Source organism: Antechinus flavipes, chromosome 2 (assembly GCF_016432865.1).
Source record: "Antechinus flavipes isolate AdamAnt ecotype Samford, QLD, Australia chromosome 2, AdamAnt_v2, whole genome shotgun sequence".
Lineage (NCBI taxonomy): Eukaryota > Metazoa > Chordata > Mammalia > Dasyuromorphia > Dasyuridae > Antechinus > Antechinus flavipes.
This window is the reverse complement of record NC_067399.1, coordinates 497,864,520-497,880,909: the sequence shown is the minus strand read 5'-3', so window position 1 is coordinate 497,880,909 and position 16,390 is coordinate 497,864,520. Positions and strand designations below refer to the sequence as shown.

General features: G+C 36.7%; 1 protein-coding gene across 4 annotated transcripts in view; it reads left to right on the top strand.

Moving 5' to 3' along the window:
* The window catches only part of RGS3 (regulator of G protein signaling 3), a 176,809-nt gene that overhangs the window by 14,285 nt on the left and 146,134 nt on the right, over window positions 1-16,390 (top strand). For 3 of the 4 annotated variants that reach the window (XM_051979981.1, XM_051979982.1, XM_051979985.1), the window contains exons 4-7: window positions 6,719-6,769; window positions 7,877-7,935; window positions 14,599-14,693; window positions 15,734-15,802. In XM_051979981.1, coding sequence (XP_051835941.1) covers window positions 6,719-6,769; window positions 7,877-7,935; window positions 14,599-14,693; window positions 15,734-15,802 — 274 coding nt within the window. Of the gene's footprint in view, window positions 1-6,718; window positions 6,770-7,876; window positions 7,936-14,598; window positions 14,694-15,733; window positions 15,803-16,390 lie in introns of those variants that run through there. The other variant, XM_051979983.1, reaches the window with a different exon arrangement.

Below are 16,390 nucleotides of genomic sequence, written 5' to 3'. Positions count from 1 at the left end.
TGGTTGAAAGGACCATGTACTGGATCTTTCTTCTGGGCCTGGGGAATTGGTGTTCTCTGAGATTGAACAGTTGCCCTAGTTAAGTGTAGAACAGTAGTTCAAAACTATTTTCATAATACTACTAAGATATTTTAATACTTAACATGGTAAATATAAATAAAAGCTCTATGGGGTCTTCAATAGTTTTTAATAGTGTAAAGGGATCTTGAGACTAACACATGGTTTGAGAATCACTGGGATAGGGCAACAACTGATTATTGGAGTGTAGACAAAGATGGCATATTGCCTGGAACATTATAGGTGCCTAATAAATATATATAGACTGAGTCGGTTGACCAGTGAGATTGGCTTTCCCTAGAAGTTATGATTGTGATTGTCCTAGTGGATAGAGCAGAGCCTTAGGGTTATTCCTCATGGAGTTAGAAACTCTACTACCCTTTATAATAACCCAGCTTTCAGGGTTTTTAAAAAAGCCAGTATCCTGAGCAGATGTACACTGATGGCCCTAGTATGTAAGAGACTCTGCAAATTTCTGCTCTTACTACCCTGTTTCAACCTAGATGGCTCTGGACTTCTTTGGTACAACCATTGTTGACACCTTTTCTGCCAATTATAGAAAATGGGGGCACTGAGAAACTTAGTCTCAGTTTGTGTCAAAGGTAGATCTTGAGCTCAGATTTTTTTGATTCTGTGGCTCCCTATTTATTTGTCACTTCTTATTGCATTCCATTATTCCATTAACTCTTTCACAGTATAATGAGTGGTAGACTTTGTTCCCCAGAAATGTCAATTTTAGAGCAAAAATAAATAATAAAAACAGAATATTGAAATAACTCATCTGATTTTAGTTTTCTTTGGAAAATAATGGAAAAATAATCATTTTAAAAATGAAGTCCTTTCTAATTAATCACAAAGTCATCATTAAACATTTAACAGGCCAAAATCATTATGACATATAAACATAGAGAGAGGTTTTAAAATACAAAATTGCTTTTTGAATAACTTGTAAAATGTTCCTAATCTGGCAATTGTAGAGCAAAAACTAGAGAACTATGTAAATTCTTCTATTAGATTGTAAATTCTTGAAGGCAGGTAATTATAGTATTATTATTATTCCTGTTTTAGCCTCTTGATTACGTGGCTTTTATTAGAGGAGGAATTTAAATAATGAATTCTTATTAAAAAATAAATCTTTATACTTCATAATTTGGTAAAAATTGTTGAGAAAACTAGAAGTCAGTATGGCAGAAACTTAGCATAAACCAATATCTTACGTTATTTACCAAGAAAAGATATTAAAATGGATACATAGCTCAGATATATAGAGATATTTTTAAAAATTGGAAGAACATGGAACATATTGCCTATTAAACTTGTTCAAGTTATAAGATAGCAAAGTTAGGTAGAAAAGGAATAATTTAGATTGTATCAAATTAAAAAGGTTTTGTATAAATAAAACAAATGTAGTCAAAATCAGGAGAATAGAAAATTGGAGAAAAATTTTTAAAATTTTTAGACAGTTTCTCAGTTAAAGGTTTCATATCTCAACTATATAAATAACTTTGTCAAATTTATGAGAATACGAGTCATTTTCCAATACATAAATGGTCAAGGAATATGAACAAATCATTTTCCAATGAAGAAATCAAAACAATTTATAGTTATATTACCCTAGGTCAATATTGATTGAAGAGATGCAAATTAAAATAATTTTGAGATATCATTTTATACCTACTAGATTGCTTAAAATGATTGCAAGAGGAAGGATACAAGTATTGGAGAAAATAGGGAAAAATTGGTACACTAATTCATTGTTGCTGGAGTTGTGAACTGATGTAGCCATTTTAAAGAGTGGTCTGTAACTATATAAGAGTTATTAATCAGCCTCTCTGGCTCAGCAAGACCATTTCTAGGTCTGTTTTCAAAGATGATTAGGGAAAAATATTCTTTATGTTCTAGAATATTGGTGGCAGTTCTCTTTGTGGTGGCAAAGAATTGAAAATTGCAAGAATGCCCATCAAGTGGGGAATTGCTGAACAAGTTGTAGTGTATGGATTATTATGGAATGCTATTATGCTATAAGAAATAGTAAACTCAGCGATTTTAGAAAGACATGGAAATCAAATCTGACTCCAGACGCTTAACACACTTTCTAGTTTTATGACCCTAGGTAAGTCACTTAACCCTAATTGCCTCACCAAAAACAAACAAACAAACAAAAACAAAAAAAAAAACCCTTGGAAAACTTGCATGAAATAATAAACAGAACCAGAAAAATATCATATATAGCAACAGCAATATTGTTTGTTTGTTTGTTTTTGGCTGAGGCAATTGGGATCAAATGACTTGCCCAGGGCCACACAGCCAGGCAGTGTTAAGTGTCTGAGGTTGGATTTGAACTCAGGTCTTTCTTACTTCAGGGCTGGTGCACTGCACTACCTAGCTGCCCCTAGCAATATTGTTTTAAGAATGATTTGAGGCATGTAAATCATTTTGACTATTATAAATACCCAAAGTAACTATAAAGGACATATGAAAAAAGACACTATTTATATCCAGGAAAGAACTGATAGAGTTATATAGAGAATAATTTTAAATGTATGTGCTTATTTGTCTCTAATGCTAGCCATTTCTATAGTGGGGAGTGGGAGGGAAGAAAAAATAAATTTACATAACTTGATTATATATTTAAAAGGAAAAACAAATTGTATATAATGGATTTGCAATTTCATGTGCAATCTTTTTTTTTTATTATACTATGGAAATGCTTATTTTATTCAATAAATAAAAAAAGTTAGGGATTCTAATCTAGGTCTTTTCAGATTTCAATCCTAGGATATTCCTCTTAATATGTTATCAATCCTCAGTGACAATAACGGACTTCAACAATAATGGACTTTTTTTTTTAAACATGTAATAATATTCCTGGAAAGATATTCCATAGGTAAGACTAATCTGGACTTGGAGATGTGTAGCTTTGGACTAACTTAGTTGCATTGAGAAATTAATGATAGAAGTTATTCATCAAAGAATCCAGTAAATCAGCAAGCTCTTAAGCAAAGCAATATTGAACCTTTTAAGAGAAATGAAACCACTACATAATTTTCATAAAAGGCAGCTTTAAAATGCTATTTTAAAAATTTCAAAATTTATCTTCTGAAAACATATCATAGCAATTAAATTGGATGTTATCAATTTTTCAAAAGCCAGTGGGTTCAGTTTTTTCATTTCTTTCAGCACCTTTTTTTTTTAATTTTTATTTAATAATTACTTTATATTGACACTCGTTTCTGTTCCAATTTTTTTCCCTCCCTCCCTCCACCCCCTCCCCTAGATGGCAAGCAGTCCTTTATATGTTGGATATGTTGCAGTATATCCTAGATACAATATATGTTTGCAGAACCGAACAGTTCTCTTGTTGCATAGGGAGAATTGGATTCAGAAGGTATAAATAACCCGGGAAGAAAAACAAAAATGCAGATAGTTCACATTCGTTTCCCAGTGTTCTTTCTTTGGGTGTAGCTGCTTTTGTCTGTCATTTATCAATTGAAACTCAGGTCTCTTTGTCAAAGAAATCCCCTTCCATCAAAATATGTCCTCATACAATATCGTTGTCGAAGTGTATAATGATCTCCTGGTTCTGCTCATTTCACTTAGCATCAGTTCATGTAAGTCTCGCCAGTCCTCTCTGTATTCATCCTGCTGGTCATTTCTTACAGAACAATAATATTCCATAACATTCATATACCATAATTTACCCAGCCATTCTCCAATTGATGGGCATCCATTCATTTTCCAGTTTCTAGCCACTACAAACAGGGCTGCTACAAACATTTTGGCACATACAGGCCCCTTTCCCTTCTTTAGTATTTCTTTGGGATATAAGCCCAAGAGAAACACTGCTGGATCAAAGGGTATGCACAATTTGATAATTTTTTGGGCATAATTCCAGATTGCTCTCCAGAATGGTTGGATTCGTTCACAACTCCACCAACAATGCATCAGTGTCCCAGTTTTCCCGCATCCCCTCCAACATTCATCATTATTTTTTCCTGTCATCTTAGCCAATCTGACAGGTGTGTAGTGGTATCTCAGAGTTGTCTTAATTTGCATTTCTCTGATCAATAATGATTTGGAACACTCTTTCATATGAGTGGTAATAGTTTCAATTTCATCCTCTGAAAATTGTCTGTTCATATCCTTTGACCATTTATCAATTGGAGAATGGCTTGATTTCTTATAAATTTGAGTCAGTTCTCTATATATTTTGGAAATGAGGCCTTTATCAGAACCTTTAACTGTGAAAATGTTTTCCCAGTTTGTTGCTTCCCTTCTAATCTTGTTTGCATTAGTTTTATTTGTACAAAGGCTTTTTAATTTGATGTAATCGAAATTTTCTATTTTCTTAAAAAAAAAAGTTAGGATAGTAGCTGTGTTTCCCATTATCTAGAAACAGAGGTATCAAACATGTGGCTTAGGGATTATATGTAGCCTACAATACTCTTGAATATGGCTTGAATCATATTAAAATGAAGTTGCTATCTAATTTTAGCATATCAATATATTAATGAAAAATATAAATATACGTGGTTTTCTAAATCAATATAATATGCAGTCTGCAGAGGTCCTTATATTTGGTGTAGTAGGCCCCATTTTTATTTCTTATAAATATTATTAGGTGCTAATTAATTTATAACTTAAATGGTTCCCCTCTCGGTAAATTTAAATGTGTTCAAGTTAGGGGCTGGGTTTATGTTGCTAATGTTTTGGGAACATTTTCTGTACTAGACAAGACCATGAGAACTAAGAAGATCCAGTTGATGATTTCTGAAAATAAGTTACTTTTCTTCCTAAACTCATGAGACTTTTTGGGAGAGAATTTTTCTCAGTAAGCTTATGATCTTGGAAGGAAGGATGTGTGGGAATATTCCATAGATAGATCCTAGATATCTCAGATGACTCTTACCCTTATTTTTTGATTGCATCTATTTTTTCCTGACAAAATCTGTCCCTAGAATCTTGGTAAGTTGTAATATTTGGAGTTAAATGAATGGTTTCAACAAAGTACAGGATCAACATGAAGCCCTTGGGGTTAGGGAGCAATACCATGGTAATATACTGGTCTTGTTGGGCATTTAGCATGGAGCTTTCCTTGGACAATTAGATATTTACTTGGTGGGCCTGCCAGGTAACTATTCCTCTTCACTAGGGACAATGTGAGGGAAAAGGGAGCAATCGTTGCCACCTCTGGAAATGCTGTTTGAGGCCCTGACATAATGAAGCTTTATCCCATCTGTTTTGGTGAAGGAGCCTATATGAGACTGTGGAAGGGCCCAGCTGAGGTATCCTTACATCATTGGTGTCTGTGACTACTTGTCAAGCATCAGTAACTGACTAAGGAGCAGGATAGGAAGCTAGTCAACAAGCATGTTTTAAGTATAGAACACAGCCTCATAGCTCCTCTACAGCAGAAGGAAATCCATTTCTTTCTCTTCTCTTTTTCCCTACCCCCTGACTTACTATTTCCCACCCAGTTAACTCTAAGTCTATCCTTGAATGGTGAGGATGAAATTGAAGGGATAAAGGCATAGATGTCCCCCATTCTCATAGCTCAGAATGGTAGCACTAGCAAGCATTGTACCTTAGTACAATGGGGTATGAAAAACAATGTGTTTTTGCTCTGTCCTTGTTAAGTGAATGAAGGGTCATGGCTGTGGGAAATAATAATTGCCTGTAACTTCAGATAATGATACCATGGATTTTTGTGATATCTTTCATCCAAAAAGTTTAAAGTACCTCCTAGTATTATCTGACTAATCTCCTGGGGTTAAATTACCAGTATTATTATCTCTATTATATACTGGTAGAAATTGAGGGTCAGAGAGGAATAGATTGGACCATTAGGTGAGTGAGTAGTAGAGTCCTTGGGATTGCTCCTTGCCACTTTTTCTAGAGCTATTACTGAGACCGGGAACATTTTAGATCATACTGGTCCTGGAATGTCATGAGCCACAGAGTCCCAGGGAAATTAGATTGATTTGAGAGCTGAATATAAGATTTGCTACATTCAGAATATGCTAGGACTGAAGTTTGAAAGCATAGATTCTTCCATTTGTTCATTCAACATTTATCAGTTATCAACTATACAGGATTGTACTTTGTTCTTCTAATGGGAGGCATGTCTAACATGGAGGGGTTAAGAAACTATCAGTCTTTGGCTTTAACTCCAAGGGTTCCAGGCTCATTGAGTTTAGCAGTTGCAAAAAAACCTTGTTTTTGGCTGTAACTTTTGCACTCACATCCTACAATGGAAGATGATATTGTCTTCATATATAACAAGTAGAGGATCTGTAATCTGAACATTTCTCAGGGGCATGTAGATAGGCTAGATAGGCTAGAACCCAACTCATGGAATCAAGGTGCAAAAAGGGCTTCATTTCATAGCTAGTTGATGTGACCTTTTGCAACACTGCTTCCTTATATTACTTTTGCTGTAGTTGTGAGATTAAGTTTTTTCTTTGATTTTGTCTTATTACTGCTATCCCTTGGTGTAGATGTCTGCAGTGGGAACTGCTTAGAAAGTCTTATGGGGGTCATGGTTTCTTGGATGCTTTGTTCTTTAGAACTGTTTCATAAAAATAAATCACATCTATGACAAGCCATTAGATTTTTGATTTATACATGGGATAAAATGGATTGCTTGTGTTTTTTTCCTTAGGTCAGTTGAAACTCTCAATAGATAAACAAGACCGGGTTTTGCTTCTTTATAGTAAGTATGTTTTTGCACATCTCATTCAGTAAGGGCTAGACACAGATCATTTCAATTACATTCAAACTGATTTCAATTATCCTTTTCTTTGTCAAATGTTCTGTTGGTTTTTAAGAAGTGTGGCTTTTACGTGAGACCTTTTGTAAGGCAATTTCTCTGCTTCTGTCTCATGCATGTATTGGGTTCATATCCCAGGCCATTTTGTCCAACCAGATCAGCTTTACACCCCAGGAAGCAGTGCTCTCCGCCTGCGATATTTTGTAATTCCCTAAGCAAGCATACAGTAAAAGGGTCTCTTCTTGGCCTCTCACTCTCTGGATTTCTTGACAGTCTATTTATGTGTGTCCTTAAGGACGAGGGGAAATGTTTTTTTCCATCATGGACTCCATTCTGTGCAAATAGTTTTTTTTTTTTTTAAAGTTAGTTGACCTCAAGACTATCACTTTATTTGTATTAGAATTTTTTAAATATAAGTGGAACCAAAGGGAAAAAAATGGTCATTCCTTCTCCTTTGTTTTGCTTTAAGACCTTAAGCTAGGAGCATAAGGCCCAGTCTGCAATAAACTCATGCAGAGTTTCTTTAGCTTTCTCCCCTCTTCCTCCTCCCCCCCCCCCCCCCCCACCCGGGTCACATAATAGGAAGCGTTAAGTGCCTGAGATCAGATTTGAACTCAAGTCCTCCTGACTTCAGGACTGGTGCTCCATCCACTGTGCCACCTAGCTGTGCCAACTAAATCCCTTGATTTAGTTAAAATCAAAGAGAATGAAAAAGAAGAGCAAAATAGATTCTGATTACTTGAGATTTACTATCTGATTTCTTTTAGGCTTTAGCTACAAAAGCTAGTGCTTGCTTCCATGACTGCCTCTGCCTCTCCTTATACTCTGGTTCATATGTGATTGCTGGACAATGTTAGCTTTGTCTGCTTAGTTTTTGCTTCTTCATTTTATTATGATTTAATATGGGTAGTCCCAAGGAAGGGAAAGGAGGACTGTGACAGATTTGAGGAAGGGATAATATCACAAAAGAAAGGAGGGAATCTTTTGAGATAAAGGGGCACATGCATTTTCCACGATTAATCCTTCTATCAACTATGTACTTTTCTTTAGTCATAGAAGCCAAAGATCTCATGATCAAAGACTCTCGACCTTGTGATGCTTATGTGAAGGTATGTAATGGTGGGGTAGGGTGGGAAATGCCCCTAGCACATTTAAAAATGGAATCTCTTTCTGCTATAAATATTAGGGTTTAGTCAACACAAGTATTTATTGAGTACCTATTGTATATTGTACCTTGTGCTAGGAAATCTCCATTTTCTCCATCTTCACTGGTTGCCATCCCATTATGTCAACAGACATGGCTTCCATTTATATAGTACTTTATATAGTTAGAGAATGGTTTTACATTAATAGATTATTAATGAATAATAGGTATAATATGGATATTTGAAATTCACATTTAATTGGACTTATCTTTAGCAGTTTCAGTTATAATCCCATCAAATATTTAACTAAAAGTAACAGTTCAAACTAGCTAAAATTTAGGAGAGAAGAGGAGAATTCTTAGCTTAGTGGTTTTCAAAACTGAGAACATGGCCCTGACCCAAAAGAATATGTGATCAGCCATGGAAGGTGGCAAGATGGGTTGTACATTCCACCTTTCTTGTGACAGTCACCTGGAGAGTTTGTCTCCAATATAATCACACCCACCCTTGTCCTAGTCTTAACAGTCCTTAAATCAGCCCCCTCCCTTTACAATGAGAACTTCCAGCTTCTTCCCTTTTGAACTGAGCCTCAACCTCTCCAGGTATATATGACTCAAGTGATAGCTGAGTACTCACAGCAGCAGCTGTATAGATGCCATTGGAAAAGTTATCTTCTCCTCAAGGAAAACTGCCTTTGTCCCCAGATCACCTCATGCTTGTGGCAAGTGCCCTTTCCATTGGTGGGCTCTGTGATCACAGTGGTGATCAGTGAGTCTTTTTTTTTTTTTTTTGAGTGGGACAGAATGAGTTGCACAAGATGAACAAGTATGAGTAGATTATTTCTTTACATTATCTTTCCCTTTGAGCTCAATCCTATTTAATATTTCTCTCTTTTCAAAGATATGACCATCCTTATAGTCACCCAGGCTTACAATTTCAGTATTAACAGTGATTTTTTTTTTTTTTTGGTTGAGGCAATTGGGGTTAAGTGACTAGCTTAATACACAGCTAGGAAGTGGTAAGTGTCTGAGGCAGATTTGAACTCAAGGCCTCCTGACTTCAGGTTGGTGCTCTATCCACTGTGCCACCTAGCTGCCCCTACCATTCCTTCTTTACTATCTCTCCCTTTGAATTTCCAGTCAATTGCCAACTCTTGTTATTTATCTCTTTACGACATTTCTTGCATTTGTCCTTTTTAAATTTACATAACCACCACTTTTGTTGAGGCTTTTATCACCTTTTACCTGGACTACTATGATGTCCTCCATCCTTGGAGTATAACTTCTTTTTAACTTCTGCTTCACAGAATCTCTTTTTCTCCTTCAAGATGAAACTTACTTCATCTTGCTTATATATGTCTTTGTGTTCTTCCATTAGAATAAAAGCTCCTTGTGAGTAAGGATTGTTAACATGTATTAGATTTATATCCTTTGTGTCTGACAGAAGTGCAATACAGTTAACAAATTTCTTGTTGATTAATTGGTCTCTTGTCTCATCTTTCTCTTCTTCAACCCTCTCTTTCAATTGAGCGATTAATCAGATATTTCTTCAGACTTACTATATGCCAGGCACTGTTCTAGGTATTGGGAATACAAGTTCAAAGAATGAATCCTATTCTTAATTAGCTTATATTTGAATAAGAGTACATTTAATTTAAAATAAATCTTGTACTTTATTAATAACATCATAGAACATTAATGTAAAGTTAGCAAATACAAATATATTCAAAATGGTTAAATACTAGTTTAGGAGGGAGGAGGGCATTATCATTTGGCAAGTTCAGAAGGTTTCATGAAGAATGTGGTGTTTCAGCAGTATCTTATTTTTTTTATTTTTTATTTTTTTATTTTTTCAAGTAATTTCTTTTTTTTTTATTTAATGATTACTTTATAATGACAACATTATTCCTTGCACTCGTTTATTTTCCAATTTTTTTTCCCTCTCCCTCCCTCCACCCCCTCCCCTAGATGGCAAGCAGTCCTTTATATGTTGGATATGTTGCAGTATATCCTAGATACAATATATGTTTGCAGAACCGAACAGTTCTCTTGTTGCATAGGGAGAATTGAATTCAGAAGGTATAAATAACCCGGGAAGAAAAACTAAAATGCAGATAGTTCACATTTGTTTCCCAGTGTTCGTTCTTTTGGTGTAGCTGCTTATGTCCGTCATTTATCAATTGAAACTTAGTTAGGTCTCTTTGTCAAAGAAATCTACTTCCATCAAAATATGTCCTCATACAATATCGTTGTCGAAGTGTATAATGATCTCCTGGTTCTGCTCATTTCACTTAGCATCAGTTCATGTAAGTCTCGCCAGTCCTCTCTGTATTCATCCTGCTGGTCATTTCTTACAGAACAATAATATTCCATAACATTCATATACCACAATTTACCCAGCCATTCTCCAATTGATGGGCATCCATTCATTTTCCAGTTTCTAGCCACTACAAATAGGGCTGCTACAAACATTTTGGCACATACCGGTCCCTTTCCCTTCTTTAGTATTTCTTTGGGATATAAGCCCAATAGAAACACTTCAGCACTATCTTAAAGAGAGGAAATGTTAGGCAGAAGTAAGAAGAGAGTACATTCCAGACATAGGAGATGCCCAGTTGAAGGGCAGAGAGACAGAAGATGATGGAGTGTTTTGTGTTTGAGGAAAAAAGAGAAGGTTAGTTTGGTCAGATGGCTGAGTGTACAAGTGGAGTAATGTCTAGTGAAGTTGGCAACAGGTTTGGGGCCAGGTGGTGGACTTAAAAAACCCAAAAGATGGGTTTATAGCTTAACCTAGTGACAATAAGACGTTACTGAAGTTGGTTAAGGTGGAAAATCATGGTCAGATCGTACTTTAAGAAAAATTATTTTGGCAGCAATGTGTAGAGTGGACTGTAGTTGTGGAGAGGGACTTGAGGAAGGGAGAACAAATAAGAATCTCTTTCAGCTATCTAGGTGGGAGGTGATGAGGACCTTGACCTAAGATGGTAGTTGTGTAGGGACTTATGAGGGAAATGTTGTAAAGGTAGAAATGGAAAATTTTTTACAACTATTTGGATGTGGAGGTTGAAGGGGAGAGTAAGGAGTCCAGTATAATGTCAAAATTGCAAACTTTGGAGAGTAGAAGAAGAATGGTTCTTTTGACAGAAAGAGGCAAAATTGGAAGAGGAGTGATTAGGAAAAAAGATAATGTTGAGTTTAAGCTGTCTCCAGGAAATACAATTAGAGATATCCATAGGCAATTGGTGATGTTCAAAGGTTAGATATAGATCTTGGACTCATCTGTAAGCATAATTAAAGTAATAAGACTTGAGAAAGTCACCAAGAGAAAAAATACAGAAGGCCTAAGACAGAATCTTATGAAACAAACAAAAAGAGAGGTGAGGTGGATGATGGGTCAGCAAAGGAGATGTAAAAGGAGTGGTCAGACAAATAGAAGGCAAACCAGAAGAGAGCAGTGTTACAGAAACCTAGAGGAGAAGGGTGGTCAGCAGAGGCAAATGCAGCAGATTAAGGATGAGGACTGAGAAAAGATCACTAGGTGGTGGTGAGAATTGTGTTCATTAGTAATTTTGGAGAGAGTAGTTTCAGTTGAATGATAAGCTTGCAGGCTGGACTACCACGGATAAAGGAGTGAATGAGAGGAGAGGAAGGGACGTCAATCTTTCAAGGAATCTGGCTGAGAAATGGAGGAGACAATTTGAGGGGGTGGTAGATTCTAGTGAACTTTTTTTTTTTTTTAAAGAATAGGAAAATAAATATGCATTTAAAAGGAAGGAACCACTTAAGAGAAATTGGAGATTTAAAAGAAGGGAATGATTAAAAATATAATCCTATAGAGAAGACAGGAGAGAATAAAATCATACATATAGAAAGATTGGTTTGGGCAAAGAGAGTCTAGAGCAAAGGAGGAGAGAAGAGGGGGGAGGTAATGTCAAGGGTTTTTTTTTTATGAAAAGAGAGGAAGAGAAAGGAGCAGAGGGACTTATGTCATCCTCAGTGACTTGAAGTGGACTGAAGGAATATGTCATGAGACAGAATGTAGTTGAGGGACATCTACATGCAGAGTAAATTAGCCTTGTTATATTTAAAAAATTTTTTTAATAAAAGCTTTTTATTTACAAAGCATATGCATGGGTAATTTTTCCAACATTGATCCTTACATAACCTTTTGTTGCAAATTTTCCCCTCCTTCTCCCCACCCTCTGTTGAAATTCATGTTAGATCCAATATATGTAAACATATTTATGCAGTTGCACAAGAAAAATCAGATCAAGAAGGCAGAAAAGGAAAAAAAAACTGAGAAAGAAAACAAAATGCAAGCAAATAACAACAGCAAGAGTGAGAATGCTATATGGTGCTCCACACTCATTTCCCCTAGTTCTCACTCTGGATATAGATGGCTCTCTTCATCATTGAACAATTGGAACTGGTTTTCATCATCTCAAATGTTAAAGAGAGCCACGTCCATCAGAATTGATCATCATATTGTATTATTGTTGAAGTATATAATGATCTCCTGCTTCTGCTCACTTCACTTAGCATCAGTTCATGTAAGTATCGCCAGGCCTTTCTGAAATCATCCTGCTAATCATTTCTTATAGAACAATAATATTCTCTTACATTACATACCATAACTTATTCAGCCATTCTCCAGTTGATGGGCATTCACTCAGTTTCCAATTTCTTGCCACTACAAAGAGGGCTGCCACAAACATTTTTGCACATGTGAGTCCTTTCCCTTCTTTAAGATCTCTTTGGGATATAAACCCAGTAGAAACACTGAAAGCCTTGTTATATGAAGCAGGTGTTGGGGAGTAAGGCAGATTGTGAGCCAGGTGCTATATACCGCATAAGAACATAATTTTGACTGAGTGGGAAATTTTGATTTGGTGGACTTCAAAGGAGGAAGGACCACTGAGAAAGGAGGTAAAGGGAGAGTCTGAAAGTGCCAGTGGCAAACAAGGAATATTCTGATCTCTCCTTAAAAGATAAGGGTGACAATAGATGTGAGAAGGTACATTGGAGATGATAGCTAGGTAAAGATATAGTATCATTGGGAGGGGGGTGGCCCAGGTCTCAGGGCTAAACATGGAAAGAATATGATAAGTTCGGGATGAAGAGGAGTTCTTTAGGGAACAAAAGGCACAATGTAAGGAATGGGTAAGGTTTGGGGTGGGATATAGGTGGGAATATTGAGGGGGATGGGGATGAAATAAGATGAGCAAGGGGCTGGGAACACTTTTCTCTTAAATAATCCTTACAAGGATAGGGAGAGAAACAACAAATGCTGTAAGGGAAATAGTGGACTAAGTGGGTAGAGTAGCTCAGTCTTTTAATAGATGTTGCAGAGGAAGCTGAGTTGGCCATAGATTTGATCCTTCAATTAGGTAGCTGTTAGCTTATTTTAAGGATCAGAGCATTGGGGAGAATGGTAGGTTGTGGTTCCTGTTAGCTGCTGAACTAGGGTGGGGTCTGCCAGATGCAGGTGCTTGCCTTTTCCAGGGATGTCTAGTGGTAGCCCCTTCTCCGTTTTTCCCATTAGAGAATTTGTCCATTAAGGTTCCACTATGATGACATGTTGTGGTGCAGAGGTGACTTCAGTTCTTGAAGGCTGTACCACTGGAGGGCAAACTTTTCTAGGTCCTATCAGGGAGTGAAATCTCCTACAGGTTCTACAAAGCTAGAAGTACTTTGGATCTGGGTGTAACAATGATCGTCACTTCAGGACCAGCTGCATGAAGTTCTCATTACTAGGAAGGAAGTTGAACCATCTGATGATGTATGTTTTGGCTACTTGTGAATTGTCTACTGAGGGATGCAGAGATTGTCGTCTGGGTTGGTAAAATGAGTACCCATAATGATAAAGATTAAAAAGAGTATTGAATTACTTCATAGCTCAAATTATTAATCAGAACTCAGGAATAAGTAGAGGCCTGGTCCTTGAATAAGGCAATAGACAAAATGGGGATAGACACTGGTATGTTTTCTGACTGTTCATTTTTGCTTTGGATGGTTGTAACATTTGAGGATTTTATCCCATGTTGGAAAGTCTAGAGAGCAGAGCAAGAACTTCATTTATCTTGGTCTGTTTAAGGAGACTAAAAAGCATTTTAAACTGAGAGTCAAGATCATCCTGATTCATCTCAGACTTCTCTTTGACTTGAAACCTTTTGAGGAGCCATCCTGACTTATGCGTTCCTTTAGTTGAATGATTATGAATAGTGAAAATAGAGAATCATATTTTCCATGAAAAAGTCAACTTTGCCTGAAGGCTTAACTAGGAATCCAGAAGTCATGTCTATTGTTGGGGAACAATTGTTTTTAGCTTAGCTTAGGCCTCTTTTCTCATAACATTCTAAGGCCCTGTACTGCCTCTTCTGAGAGCTACCTTTAAGAAGTTGATATTTTATGTATTTTTTGAATTGCTCGATGGTGAAAGTCACTTGTTGACAGACATAAGAGGTACCACTGGGAAGGCTTTTGGTATTTGGCTGCTGTTTGAATTTTTTTTTTTTGAGCATGAACTGATGAACAAAGCTGATTAATGATAATTACAGTGGTTGGTAACAAACTGCCTCTGATTGAGAGTGGGTATGATTAGCTAATACAAGTTTGTCTCCATTTCAAGGTGTCTGTGGTACCTGATAATGATCGAAAACGAAGGCAGAAGACTCAGACTATCCCAGACTGTAAAAATCCAGCTTTCCATGAACGTTTTTTCTTGTAAGTGAATCTATTGTAGTATAATTCTATCCTACTCTGTTTTTCTCTTTTTTGGTGGAAAAGAGGTTTTTGCCTCAGAGATAGTTTTGTTATGTAAGATAACCATTTCTATTGAAAACACGCTTATTTCCAAAAGCCACTTTTTTCCCCTGCTTTTTTTTTTTTCATGTAGCCAGATCTGATATATGGCAATAAAATCAATGTGCTTAATGTGATTTATCTACTTTTCATAATTGAAATGCCTTAGGACTAGAATTAGAAGCTTAGCCATTTTTAGCCTCTTGGAGGGAGGGAGCCCTAGAGGTACAGAATGAGCACACTTCTAAGTCTGGTAGGCTGAAGTAAGGGCTTTAAGACTAAATTTTGCTTGAAGGAGCACTGGCCCCAAAATTGCATATGCTTCCTTTGTTAACCATGAAGAAATCTTTCAAGTTAGGATGTTCTTTGGTGGCCTTTTGGTGTATAAAGAGCATATAGAATGAGATACCTTTTCTCCCTGTTTTGATTTCTGGGCACTTGTAATTAGGTGAAGGAAACGTTAAGAGCTCTGTTTTGTGATGGAACATCCTTCTTGGACAAACTGGAGTGTGTATACACACACACACACACACACACACACACACACACACACACACACCCCCACACACCTCATCAGGGTTTTTAACCATACAAGTTAATTAATTTACCAGCAATTTATTCAGGTTGAGTTGCTCCCTTTTCTGGGGTGGCGGGGGCAAGTGGGAAGTAGTGTGAGGGGGAATCTATCCTTTGCCAAAATCTTTTATCTCTGGAGTCAGAATTAATCAAGGCAGGAGGCTGGTGTTCCCTCTCTAAGCTTATAGTGTGGATAACTTGGGAAGAAAAGTTTGTTGTATAATGGCTGGTTTTCAAAGACAAAGGATTTTTACTCAGAGTTTCTTAGCAGATGGCTATAATTGGACCATGTGTATAAAGATGACTTAATGATAATATTTATTTGATTCAACTTGGGGTCCTGTGTCAACCATGAAGACTCTTGATGCCTTTGATTTACTTTCCAGTCCCATCCAAGAGGCAGATGAGCAGAAGCGGCTTCTGGTTGCTGTGTGGAACAGAGAAAGAGACAATAGGTAAGAAGGGTTTCCTAGATAGAAATGTGGCAGCCTCCCCTACCTCTCCCACTTCCCCATGGTCTTTGGATAGAAATGGTGAGGGACATCTGATGCCAATACAAAACTCCATTTCTTTTCCAAACAAGAGAAGTCAGGGCTCTCTACTCTCCCTCCTACCTTATTTTCAGGGACTCTCCTATGTTACAACCTGTTACTAGAGATGCAGAGAGGTCATGGGGTTTTGCCTTTAAAGAGTTAATAATTAAGTTGTGACAAGAGATTGCCCCATCTCCATCTCTTTCCCTATTCATTATGCAAAATCCCTAATTTCCTTTAAGGTTAAACCACTTTCAATACTTCCCTTTGCTTGACTTCCAAGCAACAAGTGTCTTTCTGGTCCAATTTACCTTGTATCTCTTTTGTACAGACCTTTATGTACACATTGTATTTCCACAAGTGGTAAGCTCCTTTTGTTTGCATTATTGAATCCCTAGTACCTAACACAGGGGCTGGCACATAGAGAGTGGGATGGAATGGAAAAGCATTTATTAAATGCTGACTGATTATGTATGCAAACACTATGTTTAGTGATACAGATAGAAAATT